General features: G+C 35.7%; 2 protein-coding genes and 1 long non-coding RNA gene across 4 annotated transcripts; 2 read left to right on the forward strand and 1 right to left on the reverse strand.

Annotated features, from left to right (window-relative positions):
- Positions 1-218: 218 nt before the first annotated feature.
- Positions 219-11,441, forward strand: LOC309710115. Its single transcript, XR_014277655.1, has 3 exons — positions 219-309; positions 7,017-7,051; positions 8,071-11,441. It is a non-coding gene; the product is annotated as an uncharacterized lncRNA (long non-coding RNA).
- LOC309711083 (uncharacterized protein) lies at positions 885-3,487 on the forward strand (the record flags this gene model as incomplete). The annotated part of the gene is made up of 6 exons (XM_082541105.1): positions 885-1,361; positions 1,630-1,758; positions 1,965-2,158; positions 2,655-2,802; positions 2,898-3,102; positions 3,183-3,487. The coding sequence occupies exons 1-6, from the start codon at positions 1,152-1,154 to the stop codon at positions 3,485-3,487; spliced, it is 1,191 nt and encodes a 396-aa protein (XP_082397231.1). The 5' UTR covers positions 885-1,151.
- On the reverse strand, positions 3,512-6,286 carry LOC309711084 (uncharacterized protein; the record flags this gene model as incomplete). 2 transcript variants are annotated; one of them, XM_082541107.1, is made up of 6 exons in its annotated part: positions 5,936-6,286; positions 5,363-5,625; positions 4,977-5,167; positions 4,750-4,843; positions 4,385-4,568; positions 3,512-3,754 (listed from the first exon to the last, which is right to left on the reverse strand). In XM_082541107.1, exons 1-6 carry the CDS (start codon positions 6,131-6,133, stop codon positions 3,611-3,613), a joined length of 1,074 nt encoding a protein of 357 aa, XP_082397233.1. In that variant the 5' UTR covers positions 6,134-6,286. The 2 variants fall into 2 exon arrangements, with proteins under 2 accessions (XP_082397233.1, XP_082397232.1); XM_082541106.1 differs by having other exon boundaries at positions 3,567-3,754; positions 4,375-4,568; positions 5,936-6,285.
- Positions 11,442-16,060: the final 4,619 nt, after the last annotated feature.

Consider the following 16,060-nt stretch of genomic DNA (forward strand, 5'->3'; position numbering starts at 1 on the left):
TATTTGGTGCTAAAGCTCAAACTGCTATTGGTTTAAACCCCTTAAGTAGTATTCTTCATGACCTCTATACTTGCTATATTTAAAGCTCCGAATGGATACTCCAAATAATAACATGCTGATTATTTTCCTTTTATATTTTTGTATCTTGAAAAAAATAGAAGAAAGTGCTATAAGGAATAGAACTGTTTATTTCAAAGTTTTGGGCCTTCTTTTAATAGGCAGTGTGGGGTAGGTTTTCAGTACCTGTCCTCCTGAGGGTACCTACAAAATGAGCTCAACTCTCCCTAGACTTCACCTGCAGACACATGGGTAAGAGCCACCCTCAGCTCCAGTGGATAAGCCTGCCTGTAATTGAATTTGCCTCACCACTGTACTTGAGGAAAACACTGTGATGTGTTTATCTTTTTTTTAGCATAACCCAGACACTTTGCCATGTACTGCATTTTTCAAGTAAGAAAATGATGCCATTTTTTATATATATATATATACATGGGCTGACAGCATCTCAACGGCAAATACTTTCTTAAGCTGTATCATCAGACATTGTCTTGTTTATGGAATATGGAAAATTTTAAATAAAAAAGTAAAAACAATAATAAAAATAATAATGATAATAATAATAATGATGATAATAATAAAAAGTGTGCACTGTCTGAATCCCATAAGCTACTCCCCAATTCTAGACATTTAATAGTTTCCAATATTCAAAACGATCATTAGTACTCATTAGTGTCAATGACCACAGCTGGCAAAACTGCCATTTCTACATCTTGTATTTATATTTTTGGGGCACACAAACTGAAAGATGTAAGTCTCTTTACCTTATACGATTTAATTTAAAAATAGAGTTCACACTGCTATTAACAGAAAAGGTCCGTGTACTTTTCGGTATTTGAAGTTTCGTTTCAGAAAGTATAATTTAAAAAAGAAAATGAGACACTTATTTAATTCTCAACTTAAAAAGCTAAAATGAAAAACGTAAAACAATTGTTTTTTTCATTTTGTCCTTTCGCACATCAGAAACGAAAAACCCAAGAAAAAAGAACGAGAAAGGGCCCTTTATTTATTTTGTCTGAACCGGAAGTTTTAGTAGGTCAACAACCTGTACAAGTGATGCGCAAACTTATGGCAAACACTGTAGTGTGGACATCATGACGTTGGAAAAATACTCAGACGTGATCATGGAGATGGCAAAACAAGGCCTGTCATCGGAAATTATATCAGAGCGTCTGTCATATGAACACGGGGAAGTGAGAGGATTTTCTGCGAGAAATGTTAGAAAGTTTTGTGCTGAGCAAATCACTAGCTGTCGACTCTCGGACACACGGTTGGAGCTTGAGGTGACACAAGCTATAAATGAGGTAAGGTACTTTCTTCCTTCACCTTATGACTGTGTATGGTTGTCTTAACTGGGTTGTAAGGGGGTTAGTCTAGACTGTGTGCGCGCGCCCGCGCCCGCGCGTTTTAGCGTCTTGCGGGTGGTGGGTAACGTTAGTTATTTTAAAGATGTCTCTCACTGGTATTTGTACAGTTAATTAGCACAATACTTTAGCTTTACACATTTGCTTTCAGAATAAGCTACTTTACATTTGTTGTTCTAGTAGTAGCATGATCTTTTATTTTAAACAGGTGGGCCCAACATATGGCCGCAAAATGATGAAGGGCTATCTGTCCACAAAAGGGGTACATGCTGCAGAGGGACGAATTGGGTCAATTTTAAGAGAGGTGCATCAACCTTATCATGAAGCAAGACGCCAGGTAGCCTATGTTATTTAATCTTCCACTAGAACTGTATTCCAATGTTCTTTGTCATATTTGTGATATACATCATGTAATGGTAGGGCCTAATTCTGTTTAACAGATGTACGCCCTGCTTTAACAGTTACTTGACTCTTCCTCAAACGTATGATCAAATCTGCCTTTATCCAGTCAGCTGTCATTTATTTTTGTGATTTTTTTGTAAGGGAGCTCGGAATCTTAATCCCACACCGTACCATGCTGAATGCATGGGGCACAAGGTTCACCTGGACCAAAACGAGAAACTTGTAATGTTTGGAGTCACCCATGTTTTAGCTGTAGATGGATTCAGTAAAAAGATTGTGAGTCATTCCACAATGCCAATCAAAAACAACTTGAGCATCTATGAATATGTTTTCAGGTAATACAACCTCTCAAACCATTTATTTCATCTTAAGTGTTTTGATGGACATGTTAGTCATATTGGACATGAGCTGCACCCAAATTTACAATATTTGAATTTAAATTAGACATGCAACAGATGGGTCTGGTTATGTTCCTGAATATAATATATTAAGAACTTACCAAACATTTTGATCAACATTTTCTATTAATGTAAAAATAAATAAAATGGAATTGCACATGAATCATTTAACTACTTTATTGCAATTAATCAGTGTTCATTTATGAATGGAACAAGGTTCTTGGATTTCCACATATCTTTCAATTGTTCTGACATACATCTAAAGTCTGAGCATGACAGTGACATTGCAAAGAAACTTAAGAAATATATGTTGTCCTACTACAACTAAAATATTACCCAAAAAAAACATGAATGAATACATTCAAAATAATAACACCTTTGCTGGTCTTAAAGCAAAATAGTTAATAAATGTTCTTTATTTTTCCTGTACCAGACCTGCAGTGATCACCTATGGTATGTGGGACCAGGTGCGAGTAGACCATGGAAAGGAATTTTATTTAACACTGTTCATGCAAGAGATGCTGTCACATCATCGCTTCAATCAGGAGAGACTGCCTTATTTACAGACCTCATCCACAAGAGTAAGATTTAAGTACCATTAACATCAGCTGAAATTCTTATACTATTACGTGTACTACTACGTACATTTAAGACATGTTTCTTTTAACTCTTTTAGAACCACACAGTTGAAAGGATTTGGCCTGAAATCAACAACCGTGTCAACTACCCACTAAAAACTGCCCTACTCCAGCTGATGGACCAGGAGGAGATAGATATGGAGGATAACCTTGTGCGATACTGTGTGTCCAATCTAACCTGTCAGCTGTGTAACATTGGTCTTGCAAGTGTGGTAGAATCATGGAATGCTCATAGAATCCCAGGTAAAAAAAAAAAAAAAAAAAAGTCAGATTGCTTACAACCCTGATAATGAACATTTAAACACCTCCTCTATTTTTTACAGGAAAAGGCATACCAAATCACTTTGCAGAACATGGGTGTAAAAGAAGAATTTCTCCAGAGCTCTTGCCAAATGCACTTGAAGCAGCAGACCTTTACAGGCAGCACTTGGGATCTGCACTCAAAGAATATTCGACTTTTGGAGTTGATCCCTTCACAACCGAACAGGACAAACTTAGAACAGAGAGTCATTTTGCAGAAAAATATCCTGATATTTCACATTTGTTTTTTAGAGCCGTAAATGGTGACTTTATGCCATACAAAGAAGCTCTGCTCTGTCTCATAAACATAACTCAGAGAAATGTATGAACCACTGCATCTGTAAACTGTACAGAACAGACAAAAAAAAAAATCAACTGACTGTAAACATTTGTGTGTACACACTACATTACTCCTCTGCAAAAAAAGATTTCAATACAGAAAATGCAGCTGTTAGACCAGTAATTTGTAGAACTCCGTTGTTACTCTCCCTGCATTTTGCACAGTGCTGTGATGTCTCTTGCCACTGTTCCACACATGTCTTGCAGCCAATAATGCTTCTGCAGCACAGTGAGAACACTGGATCCTCAATGATGTCTGCAAAAGTAAATCAGATAAGTGAGACTGTTATCCATTTATGTTGAATTTAGTTCAAACTATAGGTTCAAAGTCAGTCTTGACATAAATTTACAGACAGCATGCAGAATATTTTTGGTTATTCTGTAATTCCTCTTGTTCACGCTGTTCTGAGAAAGTCCCTGTCTATATTTTTGTCTATAATTGATGAGGGGCAAAATCAGTACATTTTCTCAATTAGCAAGCAAGAAAAATGAAAAAGTTACAGGTACTTGATTCAATATATGCAACTACAGTCCCATTTTAAATGTGAACTTTTTAGTTTTACATTACTGTGAACAGTGTACCGTCACCCATACTGACATTGTAATCAATTTAAAAAGCTATACTTTCATAGTCAAGATTGCAAGGAGAACCCAAATTAAATGTGCATGTAAACTTTTGAATGTTATGTTACAGTAGACCTGCATCTTGATTGTCTGTGCCTAAGTATTTAAATGGACACTGCTGAATAAAGAGCCTATGTTTGGTAAAAAAATGTTTGTCCAAAGTAATGATTGAATGTGGTTTGACATTGTTTTAATTGTAATTAAAATGTTAGTGTAGATGTAATGTATTTACTAAGCAACATTTGAACATACTCATACAAACCACGCAGCTAAATCCCTCCTTGAGTGTCTGCAGCTTGGGGGTTGTGACTTTCTGGGCAACTGCAAGATCAGTGAGCTCTTTGATTGCTGCTGTGACAGCTGGCAGACTTTGAGATGCCAACACCAACTCTTCTATTTTGTCACTCACTTCTCCCAAACTGGCACTGTCATCATCTTTACGGCTGCTACAAATAAAAATGGATAATCAGATGTCAAAGCTACTTACTGGCTTAAAGAAACATCACATCACTTACTGATAGATGATGATTTATGTAGTGATGTCTTACTGCTATTATAGGATTTAAATCAAATTAATTCTTCTATATTGATGTTCATCCTATAGTATATACATATTTATTCACATACCTCAGTTTCTTCCTCTTTGTTCCCTGGAGGCAATTAAAGTCTTGTTCAGGCACAGCAAGAATTTTTCGTGCATTTTGTCTCCAGTACTGTGACCCTACAGATGAAAAACAAAACCAAAGAAACCTGTTTAGAAGCCAATACCATATTACCCAATAAATATTACAAAGAGTCTGGTAAGACATGTCTCTCCATAAGATATGGGCTTTAGCTGTAATATTATGGCTCACCTGTTGTGCCCTCCGACTCCAGAATTGCATTGCCCTGTGCATCTGTCAAAATTATTGGGTTGTAATTACCAATGGCATCTTGCACTTTTCCTACTATCCCTTGAAGCGTAGCCTCAGACTCCAGGAATCGTACAACCACCATTCTATTGGGAATCAACCTCCCACCAACTACATCTGCAAAGTACACTGATCTGTAAAACAAAACATAATAATTTTACATATCTTGTAAAAGACAGCAGGCCACAAATCCATTCAGTGATTGCTATAGGCAAATTGTACTAAAACAGCTTTGCTATTCTTAACAATTCAACTATCCATGCACCTTATGTTTCTTTTTATTTTGCCTGTTCTGTAATTTAATATTCAAGAACACAGACTCATCCTACCTCTGAAATGTTTTGGAGGACATAGGGGAACTTGAAGTAGCCTGCTGTGAACGTGAAGGTGCAGACGCTGCCACAGCTGGTGCTCGCATAAATGCAAAACGCTGCCCGCTGGAACCTGCTGTTGGAATTGACTCCATGTCTTCTCCGTGGACTTCATAGTGACCTCTGGGTGTAAGGTCTAATGCGCTGAAAACACCAGAGACCGCACCGGGGAACATAGCCACGTTTGAATCATCCGTGATGTACAGAGTATGCGCGGATACCTGTTTAAGAAAAGTTTCCGTAAATCACGTTGCTCTGCTAACGTGTTACTCCTGTGCACACGGTTAATAGGCTCTAAAGGCTTACTTATTAGCTAGTAGCCGGTAAAAGTCAATGAATAACTATTTACACATTAGCACATGTGCACAATTCACATATTAGCACAATGAAGACGGCTAGACATAGTATTAGTAAAAGTAGGCCTACATGAAATCACCAAATGTTAACGTTAGCCGTTCCGCAGTAAGGAAGAACAATAACGTTCATAAAAAAAACTGCTGAAAGCAAAGTTTGCGAAGTTTACATATCTACCTGAAAGATGCGACCCAGTTTTTCTGCAGTCATGTCTTCGTCCCGGAGTGTCACTCTCTTAGTTTTCCTAAAAACAACGTAATGGTCCATCCTCTGTTTATTCCAGTGTAACTTTAAGGCCGTCGATCTCTTGTGTGGGGGACGGTGTGCGCGCGCCATAAAAAAACGCGCAGAAGAAGTACTTCCCGTTTCAGACATTGAAAATGCGTCTATTTTTTTGTTTTTGCGCTAGTATACTTTCATTATTTGAATCACGAAGAAATCCAAAAAAGCACGTCTAATTTTAAGTGTATGACGGCTATTTGTTACCACCGAATGAAAAAACAAGTTATTTTCGCCCATTTTATTCTTTATTAAAAATTAAAAAAATGAAAATTCTTTTAAATATCGTTTTTTCGTTTTGGTTTCTGAAACAAAACTTCAAATACCGAAAAGTACACGGACCAGAAAACCTTCATTTTTTTAAGTTTCAATTTTTATGTTTTTTTGATTCCCTTTTTTTTTTTTTTTTTTTTTACAGCAGAATGACCACAAGCCCTGTTTGTGGTCATTCTGCTGTACTTTGGGTAACATTGCATGAGCCGAAGCCAAAGCTTCTCAAATCTCACAAGACTGCAGACACGTGTGAAACCTTTATTTTTCACAACCATCTTTTTGCCTGTTATTTTGACATTGAATGCAGGTAAATAAAAAAAGTTTACAAGGTTATTGCTTAATGCATTTCACACCTTTCTGAACTGCATGAGCCTTTGATGAGATAAAGATTACCAACACAGGTGTGGAACAAAATAAATTATAGTAGCTGCCTAATTCATTAAACAAATAATTGTATTCTTAGGCACAAATTCTTCAATTAACATTATCTCATAATAACTGTGTGTTAATATAAACCTTATATTGTGTTTTCTATAACATTCACTGCAAACAGGAATGTTTTTGGAAAAATGCAATATATGCACTCAGTGTCTCTCACGGTCAACTGGCATTACATGTGGCAAAGCGAGCGTTTGTGCAGTTTAATATTTCACAGAATGTATTTACACTCTCCTCCTTTTTCTGAATTTTCTCTTTTTTTTCTAAGACAGAGCCAGATAAAGAAGAAAACGCAGAAAACAGGTGAGAAACCCTTCATTCATATCAAAGAAAAGTGTGTCTAATCGTGCTGTTTTTAGGTTAGCTTTTAGATGAGCTTATCAGAATTCCCAGAGCGGGGTTGGCAAACATACCCGTAGTGCGATGTCAGTGTAAATAAAAGTCATTGCTGTGCAGTGTCTTACTGGGGTAGTGAGTGCCGTCTGTCTGTAAGAATCTCTTCAAGGCTATTGTACATGCAAGGGACAAGTTGGATGTTTTTGAAAATACAAACTGATGTGTGAAGGACATGGTGAGAGTGAGATGGCTGAGTTTTTAGACTTAGTTTTGGTGAAAAGTCATTTAAATTTTTTAATGTTTTTTTTTTTATGCAGACATTTGTTTGTTTTACTGCTGAATAAAAAAAAACAGTTATTAGCATGTCACTTTTGGCAAGAACCATTTCCTCTAAAGAAATACTATGAAGTTGTTTCTGTAAAAGCATTTGGAGGAAAGCTCACTTTGCCAAGTCCTTTGATACTTCTAATTAAATATCAGTATTTTAATTAAATTTTTGAATGTGTTCCCACTTTGCAATAAAATGTGAAAAGAAATCCCACAAAGCATGTATTCCTCTGAATGTAGGGTAATTTTTCTGTACAGATTGCATTTTGGTCAAGACACTTTATTACCACTATCCCGCACACACATCAGGCTTAAAACCCACAACACAAGCACCGGAACTTTGATTTATGCAGTCATAAAAAAACACATTTAGAAAAACTGGGATAGAAATTTTATGTTAGCATTTAGCATTGCTATGCAAAATAATTATGCTAGTAAAATTGGTGTAGTTATCAAAACATTTTGGACTTAGAGGGTCTACATATCTGTAGGTATAATAATTATATAAGTGTTATATGTTATATATGTTGTTGGATGGAGAAAGGGACCAAATGATGCTATGATGACACATGTATTGGCAATCATATGTAGTGAGCAGTGGCTCATCTTAAACAGCTGATATGTTACAAATGTTCCAGTAACCATGAATATAATTACAGAAGAGCCAAGCAGACAGACGAGGAAGGAAAAGAAGGAACTAGAGAAGAGAGATCAATAATTACATCAGTATTTCTGTCTGAGACAGAGGAGGTGAGGAATCTACTAAATTAAACAAAAATGAATTTTATGAACTTCTTTAAAGAGTAGCTGTTCTAGCTGATTCACTTCAGTGAAACACAGTTTGGGGCATCAACTATAAAACTGGCTACTTTTGGTTGCTCTGTGGTCAAAAAGGGTTGCCACAGCAGTCAGCTCCACATGTTTGATTTTGGAGTTTTATATTGGATGCCCTTCCAGATGTCATGGAATCCATCCACTAGGAGCCCCACCCTGAAGACACAAGGCCTCATTCAGGCCCAGGCCAGAGCAGTCCCATAGGCCACCCTAATGGGGTACTTGAGGTTGGACACAACCTGCTGTGGTGAAGGGAGAGATTAGCATTAAAGTTAAGCCACTGATGTTGATCTGTGATCCTACTTTACTTTCAGCCATAAATTAGTGATAGAAACTGAAAGAATGAGAATACTGATACAGGCAGCTGAAATGAGGTTCTCTATAGAGTGTCTGTGCTCAGCCTGAAATATGGTGAGGAGTTTAGTCATTCAAGAAAGACTCTGAGTAGAACCGGTACTCTTTTGTAATGAAAGGAGCAACTTGGGGTGCTTCAGGCATCTGTTCCATTCAGGGCACTTCTTAGGTGAAGTGTTTTGGACATGTCCTACCTGGAGACAGATTGCCAGACAGACCCCAGGCATACTAGAGGCATCTCATCTCGTGGCTGGCTTGGGAACAACTCTGTGTATTGGTTGCATTAAATAAAACAATGAAACACACTAACAGTAGAAAACAAAATTCACAAACATTTAATTGATATTAAAATGTATCCAGATTAAGAATATTGATGGTGCAAACTTTGCAAATCATGAGCTGCTTTCATAAGCTATAAGTATCAATACTGGCACATGATATCTGTGATCCCTGTATTTACCCAGTGGTTTACCTGAAGATGCTGAATTAAAATGAGCAAACAGGCTATAGCAGATTCTAGAATTATTTCTTTTTATACATTTTTGTTTTTAATGTATCATATCCCCGCAACTTTGCGGGGATATGATATACCACCCAAACGTATATTTAATTTTGAAATACTATTTATTGAATACTAGTTTTGACTGGGGCAGGTGATTTTGCCTGTTTTCACCATTCCTGGTTATCAAATTATTGTATTAAAAGCTATAGGTAATAAATATCTTTCCTACCTAGAATAGTATGGATGCATCTAACATAGCTGAAGTAAACATTTGGCCTTTTTGAAAAGCAATTTCCTTATTCCTGTATGAATTAAAAGTTCACTTAACAGGAGCAAGAAATGAGGAAGAAAAGAAAACATTTAACAGTTTACAGAGTAATGGAGGGAAAGTACCTTTGAGCTTCTTGCAGGGTGCAGGGATGTTGATGATTGGTTATCTTTGTGGTTCACTTCATTCAAAATTGTTTGAGGTCAGTGGCAGGACATTATTTCCTCCCATCTTAAATAACATCTCTCTAAAAATAATCAGTGACGGTACAAAAGGTTCATAATGATCTTGCACGATACTTGAAATGCTCTGATTACAATCTTAAACAATGCACTGATCTTATGGTGCAGTTGTAGTTAAGTGACATATTTACATTCATCATTTATTGGAGTTTGTTGCTGCAACAACAATCAAAATGCTCCTTCAAAGAAAAGGATCATGCTGAATCTAATCCACATACAGAACATGTATGCACAGAACAACTCCATAAAACAGCTGGATTTTAACATTTTAAAAATTGTAGAAACAGTTTAAAAATTCATAATTTCTTTAAGTAAATTTGGCTGAATTGATGCACAATTCAAAAAATACTTCTGTAATGTAGTTCAGATCATGTTGTGTTATATATTGTAGATTTTTTAAAAGTAACATCTTCATCCACTAGATTTGTTTAAAGTCCAACATGTGTTATAAGCTGAATTATTCAAATACTGCATGCCATCGAATTCCATTTAACCTTAAGAGCATAACACCATAAAATATGTGAGTCTGCTTGAATTGTGCAGTCAAATTTAATCCGATGCAGTGCACACAAATTTAGATAGTAAATGTAAATGGTTTTTTTGTGTGAATTATGTTAATATACATAATTTACAACAAGCAGGCAACAAAGCACTTCTACCACTTAAAGGAACACATTGAAAACCAGCATGTTAGTACTATAGTAAATATTTAAATGAGAGCGTTACTGGTTCCACTTGGAAATATCATCTTTTCCCTTTGTAGGTGTTTCCTTGCTGGTATATATCCAAAGTAACACATCAGTGTCCTCATGTTGCTTCCTTTTCTATTTGACCTAAAACTCAGAAGGCACCATGACTCAAACAGAAACCTTGGAGATTGTTTTTCTTTCATGGGTGGACAGAAAAGCTTGAATGGCAACATCTAACCTTAACAGACGCAGAGACAAAAACCTTGCTACAAAAAATGATGATTATTGGAGAGTATTTGTGAAATATCTGACACTGAGAACATTAAATCAGTATATGTTATTTATCAAGCATCAAAACTTTACCTCACAGACATCTCCTTTACAAGGGAGAACATCAGCTGAATTACTTAAATTGTAATTTAAAGTTAAGTAAATAAGTAAAATATAAAAGTTATAGGAGGTGATAATGAAAATAGACAAAGAAAAAAGAGTAAGAAAAGCTCAAAAGTCCAATGCTGAAAGATGTCTCAATTCTTAAAATGCATGTGGAGTAGAAAAGACATTTGCCAGAAGTGTTATAATCGAGGACGCATCCTTGTATGATAGGTGTATCATTTGCTGACTTGTTTCTTTCATAATGCGTAAAAGTGTTCCTCTGTCATTAAGTTATTTTAGTTATTTATTGTAAATCATGGACAAGGAAGAAAAACATGCACTTGTCTAAAATATTAAAGTTGTCATGAACGCTGCTACGCTATTATAGTGTCTATCATGGGGATGCTATGGGTAGCTTTGAATTTGTCAGTAAAATCATACAGTAAGAATTTATTTTATTTGTAAAGACAAATAAAACATATCAACTGTAGTCCACAAATATAATTTGCTCCACTGTTCATCCTTTTACTTTGTAAGAATTGCAAAATATGTATGTATTGTATGCATGTTCCACATCAGAAGAGGTGCCTTAAAAATCATACACCTTGTGGATTTGTCCCTAGGCTGATTGCAGTTTCTATCAAAGGTTGTGAGGGCTTTATTTATATATACACAACTATATTTGGCCTTTAAATTTACATATATCATGAAGTGTATAAATAGGATGCTGCTTTAGGCGAATCCTGTGTGTGTGTGTGTTTGTGTTTTTGTGTATGGTGTATAATCATTTGCAAGTTTTTATTTGGCATTTTGTGGTCTTGAATGCAAAGTTCTGAGGACTAGGGTCAGGTTTATGGTGTCATTAGTGATATAACAAGTGAAAAACAAACAAACAAAAAAAACCCACATTGTTATACGGACAAAATACATTTTCAATTTGATTTTTTTCCACCACAGCCCGATATATTCTCAAACATAAGTGTCTGACTACCTCTTCTCGAAAGGGAAGCCTTGTTCTCTTTCTTATTGCGTCATTTCTCTCTTTTTGATGTTGAAAATGAGATAGAAGTGCTGCTGCAAGGGAACACATTCATGGAGCTGTGCTTTTTAATACCATGTCTCATATCAATTCCAACAACTACAGCGTTTTTAAAGAATCTATATATTTGGTCAAAAGAATGAGACTGAGCTTATATACTAAAAAGTACAATATCCACTTGTAGTATCAACAGAACGGCAACTCTTTGGTACACATATAAAGCACATCTCCAAACATTATTCAGTTTGTTAAAATGTTCAGCTTCAGTTTATGTAATAAAAAAAAAAACATTTAGCTCTCTAGAAAAAGATATTTCTGTGAGATCTGTGTCTCTAATCTTAGGAAAGCTCCCATTTTTATCTAAGTGTAAGCAACATATGGGTGTTTAGGAGCAATGGTGCTGAGCAGAACTGTATCAGGGGAATTGACTGCAGCCTTGAGGGAAAAGCTTTTTTCACTGCCCTGCACATTTTTATACATGTTGGTTTACCCTTGCTGACCACCAAAAGACACCACTCAGTGTAGAGTGTACTGCGGCTTTCTAGCATATGGAAGAATATCTAGTGTATTCCACCATATGAAAGCAAGATTAAACAATTTAAAAAGCCACTAATTACACATGGCTAAAAATCTAAAATAAAAATTCTCTGATCTTTAATATTATTCCTGCCCCCCCCTCTGTGTTGTTCATATTCAAACTTTCAACCATCAGTCTTTGCAAGACAGCAATGAGCATGCACCAATGTACAGCTCACTTAATGCTATGCTTTCTTGGCTACTCCAAATAGCAGAGGGGAAATATAGTCTGCCACTCACTGCTTCCATCAAAAGCCATTTATATAGATAGATCTATAGATAGATATAGAGTATATATAACCCTAACCGTATTTCACACTATTGACTGTCGATCACCTCCATTAACCATAGGTTGGCACGCATGTGTGTGGCTAAAGCCTAACCAAGGAAAGAGTTCTGATATATTCCACTCTGTAAGTTTTTACTATGTCGTTAACTGATTAATTTAGGTTTTTCTGCATAATGATGAGCTCTATCACTTGCATTGACATCTCTTTGAAACTGATATCACCTCACATTGAGTGTTCCAGTAAAAAGCTACCAATGCAAGTAAAACACTTGGAATCAACTCCAAATATTTCATCTGCTTAATTTGTCGTGAATAATGAGGGAACAGGCCTCACTTGTACGTAAAACAGCTTATCAGTCAAATATCAAATGTCTATTAAAAGGTAAGACTTTGCAGTCAATTTAGTATTTGTTGTCTAATCCCTGGTATCACATCTGAAAGACTACATTTCAGATCACATCTTGATTGACTGTGTTCTTGTGCAAATACCTGTGGACTAAAAAGTACTTTATTGTGAGAATGTATTTCAGTATTACATGCAGTTATTCTGTGGGATTTTTGGACATGTTTCAAATAAATACATGTTTTATTATAATAGAGAGTGAAATACTAGAAACACCTTATATAATACTACTTTTACTTTACTTTGCTTTCTAAAAAATGTTTTTATCCATATACTGTATGAGTATGAGTAGCTTGGTATTTTTACAAGCAAATATCACATCATCATGTGTTCCCCATTATTTGGTTGCATTTCTGACCTTTAAAATAAACACACAGGCGAACAAATCATACCACACAATGTGACACAAGCTTACCTTTCTTTTTGTTTTTACTACAAGTACTCTACTTGTCTCTGTCGAAAAAGTAAACCCACTCTATTCAGAGTAATCCAATCCATAAATATTAGCATGTAAAAAAAATCTTATTCTTCATGTTACGTGCGTGTGTTGTTGGTTTGGTTGGTTCAAAGTTTTTTAGTGCACCTCAGTACACAAAGCTGAGAGGTCTAACCTGGTGCCCCCATACCAACTGTGCGCATACTGCATCAAGTGGAAAATGGGCCTGAAATGTGCAGTGATGTGACAGACACTGTTAATATGTGTGTGGGAAAATTGGCCTTTCCTACACTGAATGTTGAAAGCATGTCAATGTTGCTGAATTTTAATGTTGCTTTAAAACAAAAAAACAATGTCAAAGACAAGAAAAGCAAATCATAAGAATGGATTTGTGACTTTCTGTTGATCTTGTATGATATACATATATTTAATCCAAAACATGCCATGGTTCATATGTTAAAATAAAATGTGTTGGTTACGAGTCTCTCACGTTACTGTTGATTCTCCACATTTTCCATCCAAAAAGAAAAACTAGAGAAGAGCCAAACACATTGGTGTAGTATGATAAATATGGATGGATCAGCATACCAATGCAAGCTAAACAAAGTGGGCTCAACCATCAAAGTGTTAGCCCTCCAACAATACGCAGGCCTAGCACTGAGGACCACCCCAAGAGGACCACCAGGAAATCACCCAACCCCAGGGGGAGCCAGGGCACCAGAAAGAACCAGAAAGTCCAGACTCGAGCAGACCGGACCAAGCACCCCCATGGGCAAGACAGTGGTGTTCAACCATACAGCCCCCATCAGAACATAAGGGTCCCCCAAATTTAAAAAAAAGAATCCTATTGACTTGTGCTGGGACCCTTGTGTGATCAGTGATAAGTAACTGCCTCAAAAAAAAAAAAAATCCTGACCGAGATCTTGAAGTTGTAATGCAAAATAGAATATCAATTTCTATCTATAATATCAGTGACAATAATGTAGATTGCAACCAAATCGATAATAATCACATGCTTAGAAAGGACAATAAGGAATATACATCGTCAAATTTGATGACAGGCGAAATCAGGATTCTACAGTTCTATCTAATGAGTTCGGAGACCCCATTTCAATATTGTGTGTCATCCTTTTCTGTCAAGACTGGAGGTCATGCTTAAGGAGATTCAACCGACGGTAAGTGTTTATTTTTCCAATTGATAAGTATTATTTTCTTGGCAATGGCTAAAGTGGTGAGTGTGGGTTTAGCATGTTTGGTTGGAAAACTAATTGAGGTTTTGTCACAGGGTAAGCACAAATGAGGAGATAATGGGATTCTGCAGACCAAGATGGAGGAAAGCTTGAGTGATTGCAAGCCAAAGACAGGGGAACAGTGTCATAGTGCATGGGAATATGTGTCTGTTTTTGTTTTGAGTACACTGAGTGCCAATATCAGAAACAGAAAAGCCAATTTTATTCAACCTGTGTTGTGTGATATAATTTCTGTACAAGATAAATCAATACATATTATGATTAATAGTATCTATTGCTGTAGCTAATGGACAGAAACACATTTGATAATACTAAAAAAAGCCAGTGGTATTCAGTAGTTTCAGTATTTGACATATGACATGGCATACAAATACACATATATCAATCAGATGTCAAAATTTAAGAGAAACAAATAGTGGAAATTATTTTGCTTCATACAATAACTACATTTTTATAACCGTCATGGCAGATGCATGTACATATGTATATATACGTATATATACGTGTGTGTGTGTGTGTGTGTGTGTGTGTGTATATACGTGTGTGTGTATATACGTGTGTGTGTGTATATATATCTCTATCTATCTATACACACACACACATATATACACATATATATTGAGTCTCAGTTTCTAAATGTATCACTTTTTTTCTTGTTTTTTTTAAACTTTGCTGTTGGATATATATATATCTATCTATAGATCGATCTATCTATCTATCTATCTATCTATATATCTATATATATATATATATATATATATATATATATATATATATATATATATATATATATATATATATATATATATATATATAGATAGATAGATAGATAGATAGATAGATAGATAGATCGATCTATAGATAGATATATATATATCCAACAGCAAAGTTTAAAAAAAACAAGAAAAAAAGTGATACATTTAGAAACTGAGACTCAATATATATGTGTATATATGTGTGTGTGTGTGTGTGTGTATGTATATGTGTGTGTATGTATATGTGTGTGTATGTATATGTGTGTGTATGTATATAAGAAACAGAGAATATGAATAATGCCAGGAGGCATCTTATCTTTGTATATACATTGAACAAAAAAACCCAAAAAAACTTCTGATTTACGTAACCGTAATATAGGAACATTTTGTCTCCTGCTCCAGTTCCTTCATCACAAATTAAATGCAGTGTGCCTGGCAAAAAGGATGAATAAATTAACAGCTTTAAAACACAAAATGCAAGTGACAGGCTACTGCAGGAATGAATGCAACAATGATAGGCATGTGAGCAGGGAACTGGGGTAGATTTTTGCTTCCAGGCATTTAAATGGGATTGGGACTCAGAGACATGGTGTATTCACTGTGCAAACACCACCTGCTGAAAACTATTTGGGCACAG

Source organism: Aulonocara stuartgranti (assembly GCF_965226115.1).
Source record: "Aulonocara stuartgranti genome assembly, chromosome: 7".
Classification (NCBI taxonomy): Eukaryota; Metazoa; Chordata; class Actinopteri; order Cichliformes; family Cichlidae; genus Aulonocara; species Aulonocara stuartgranti.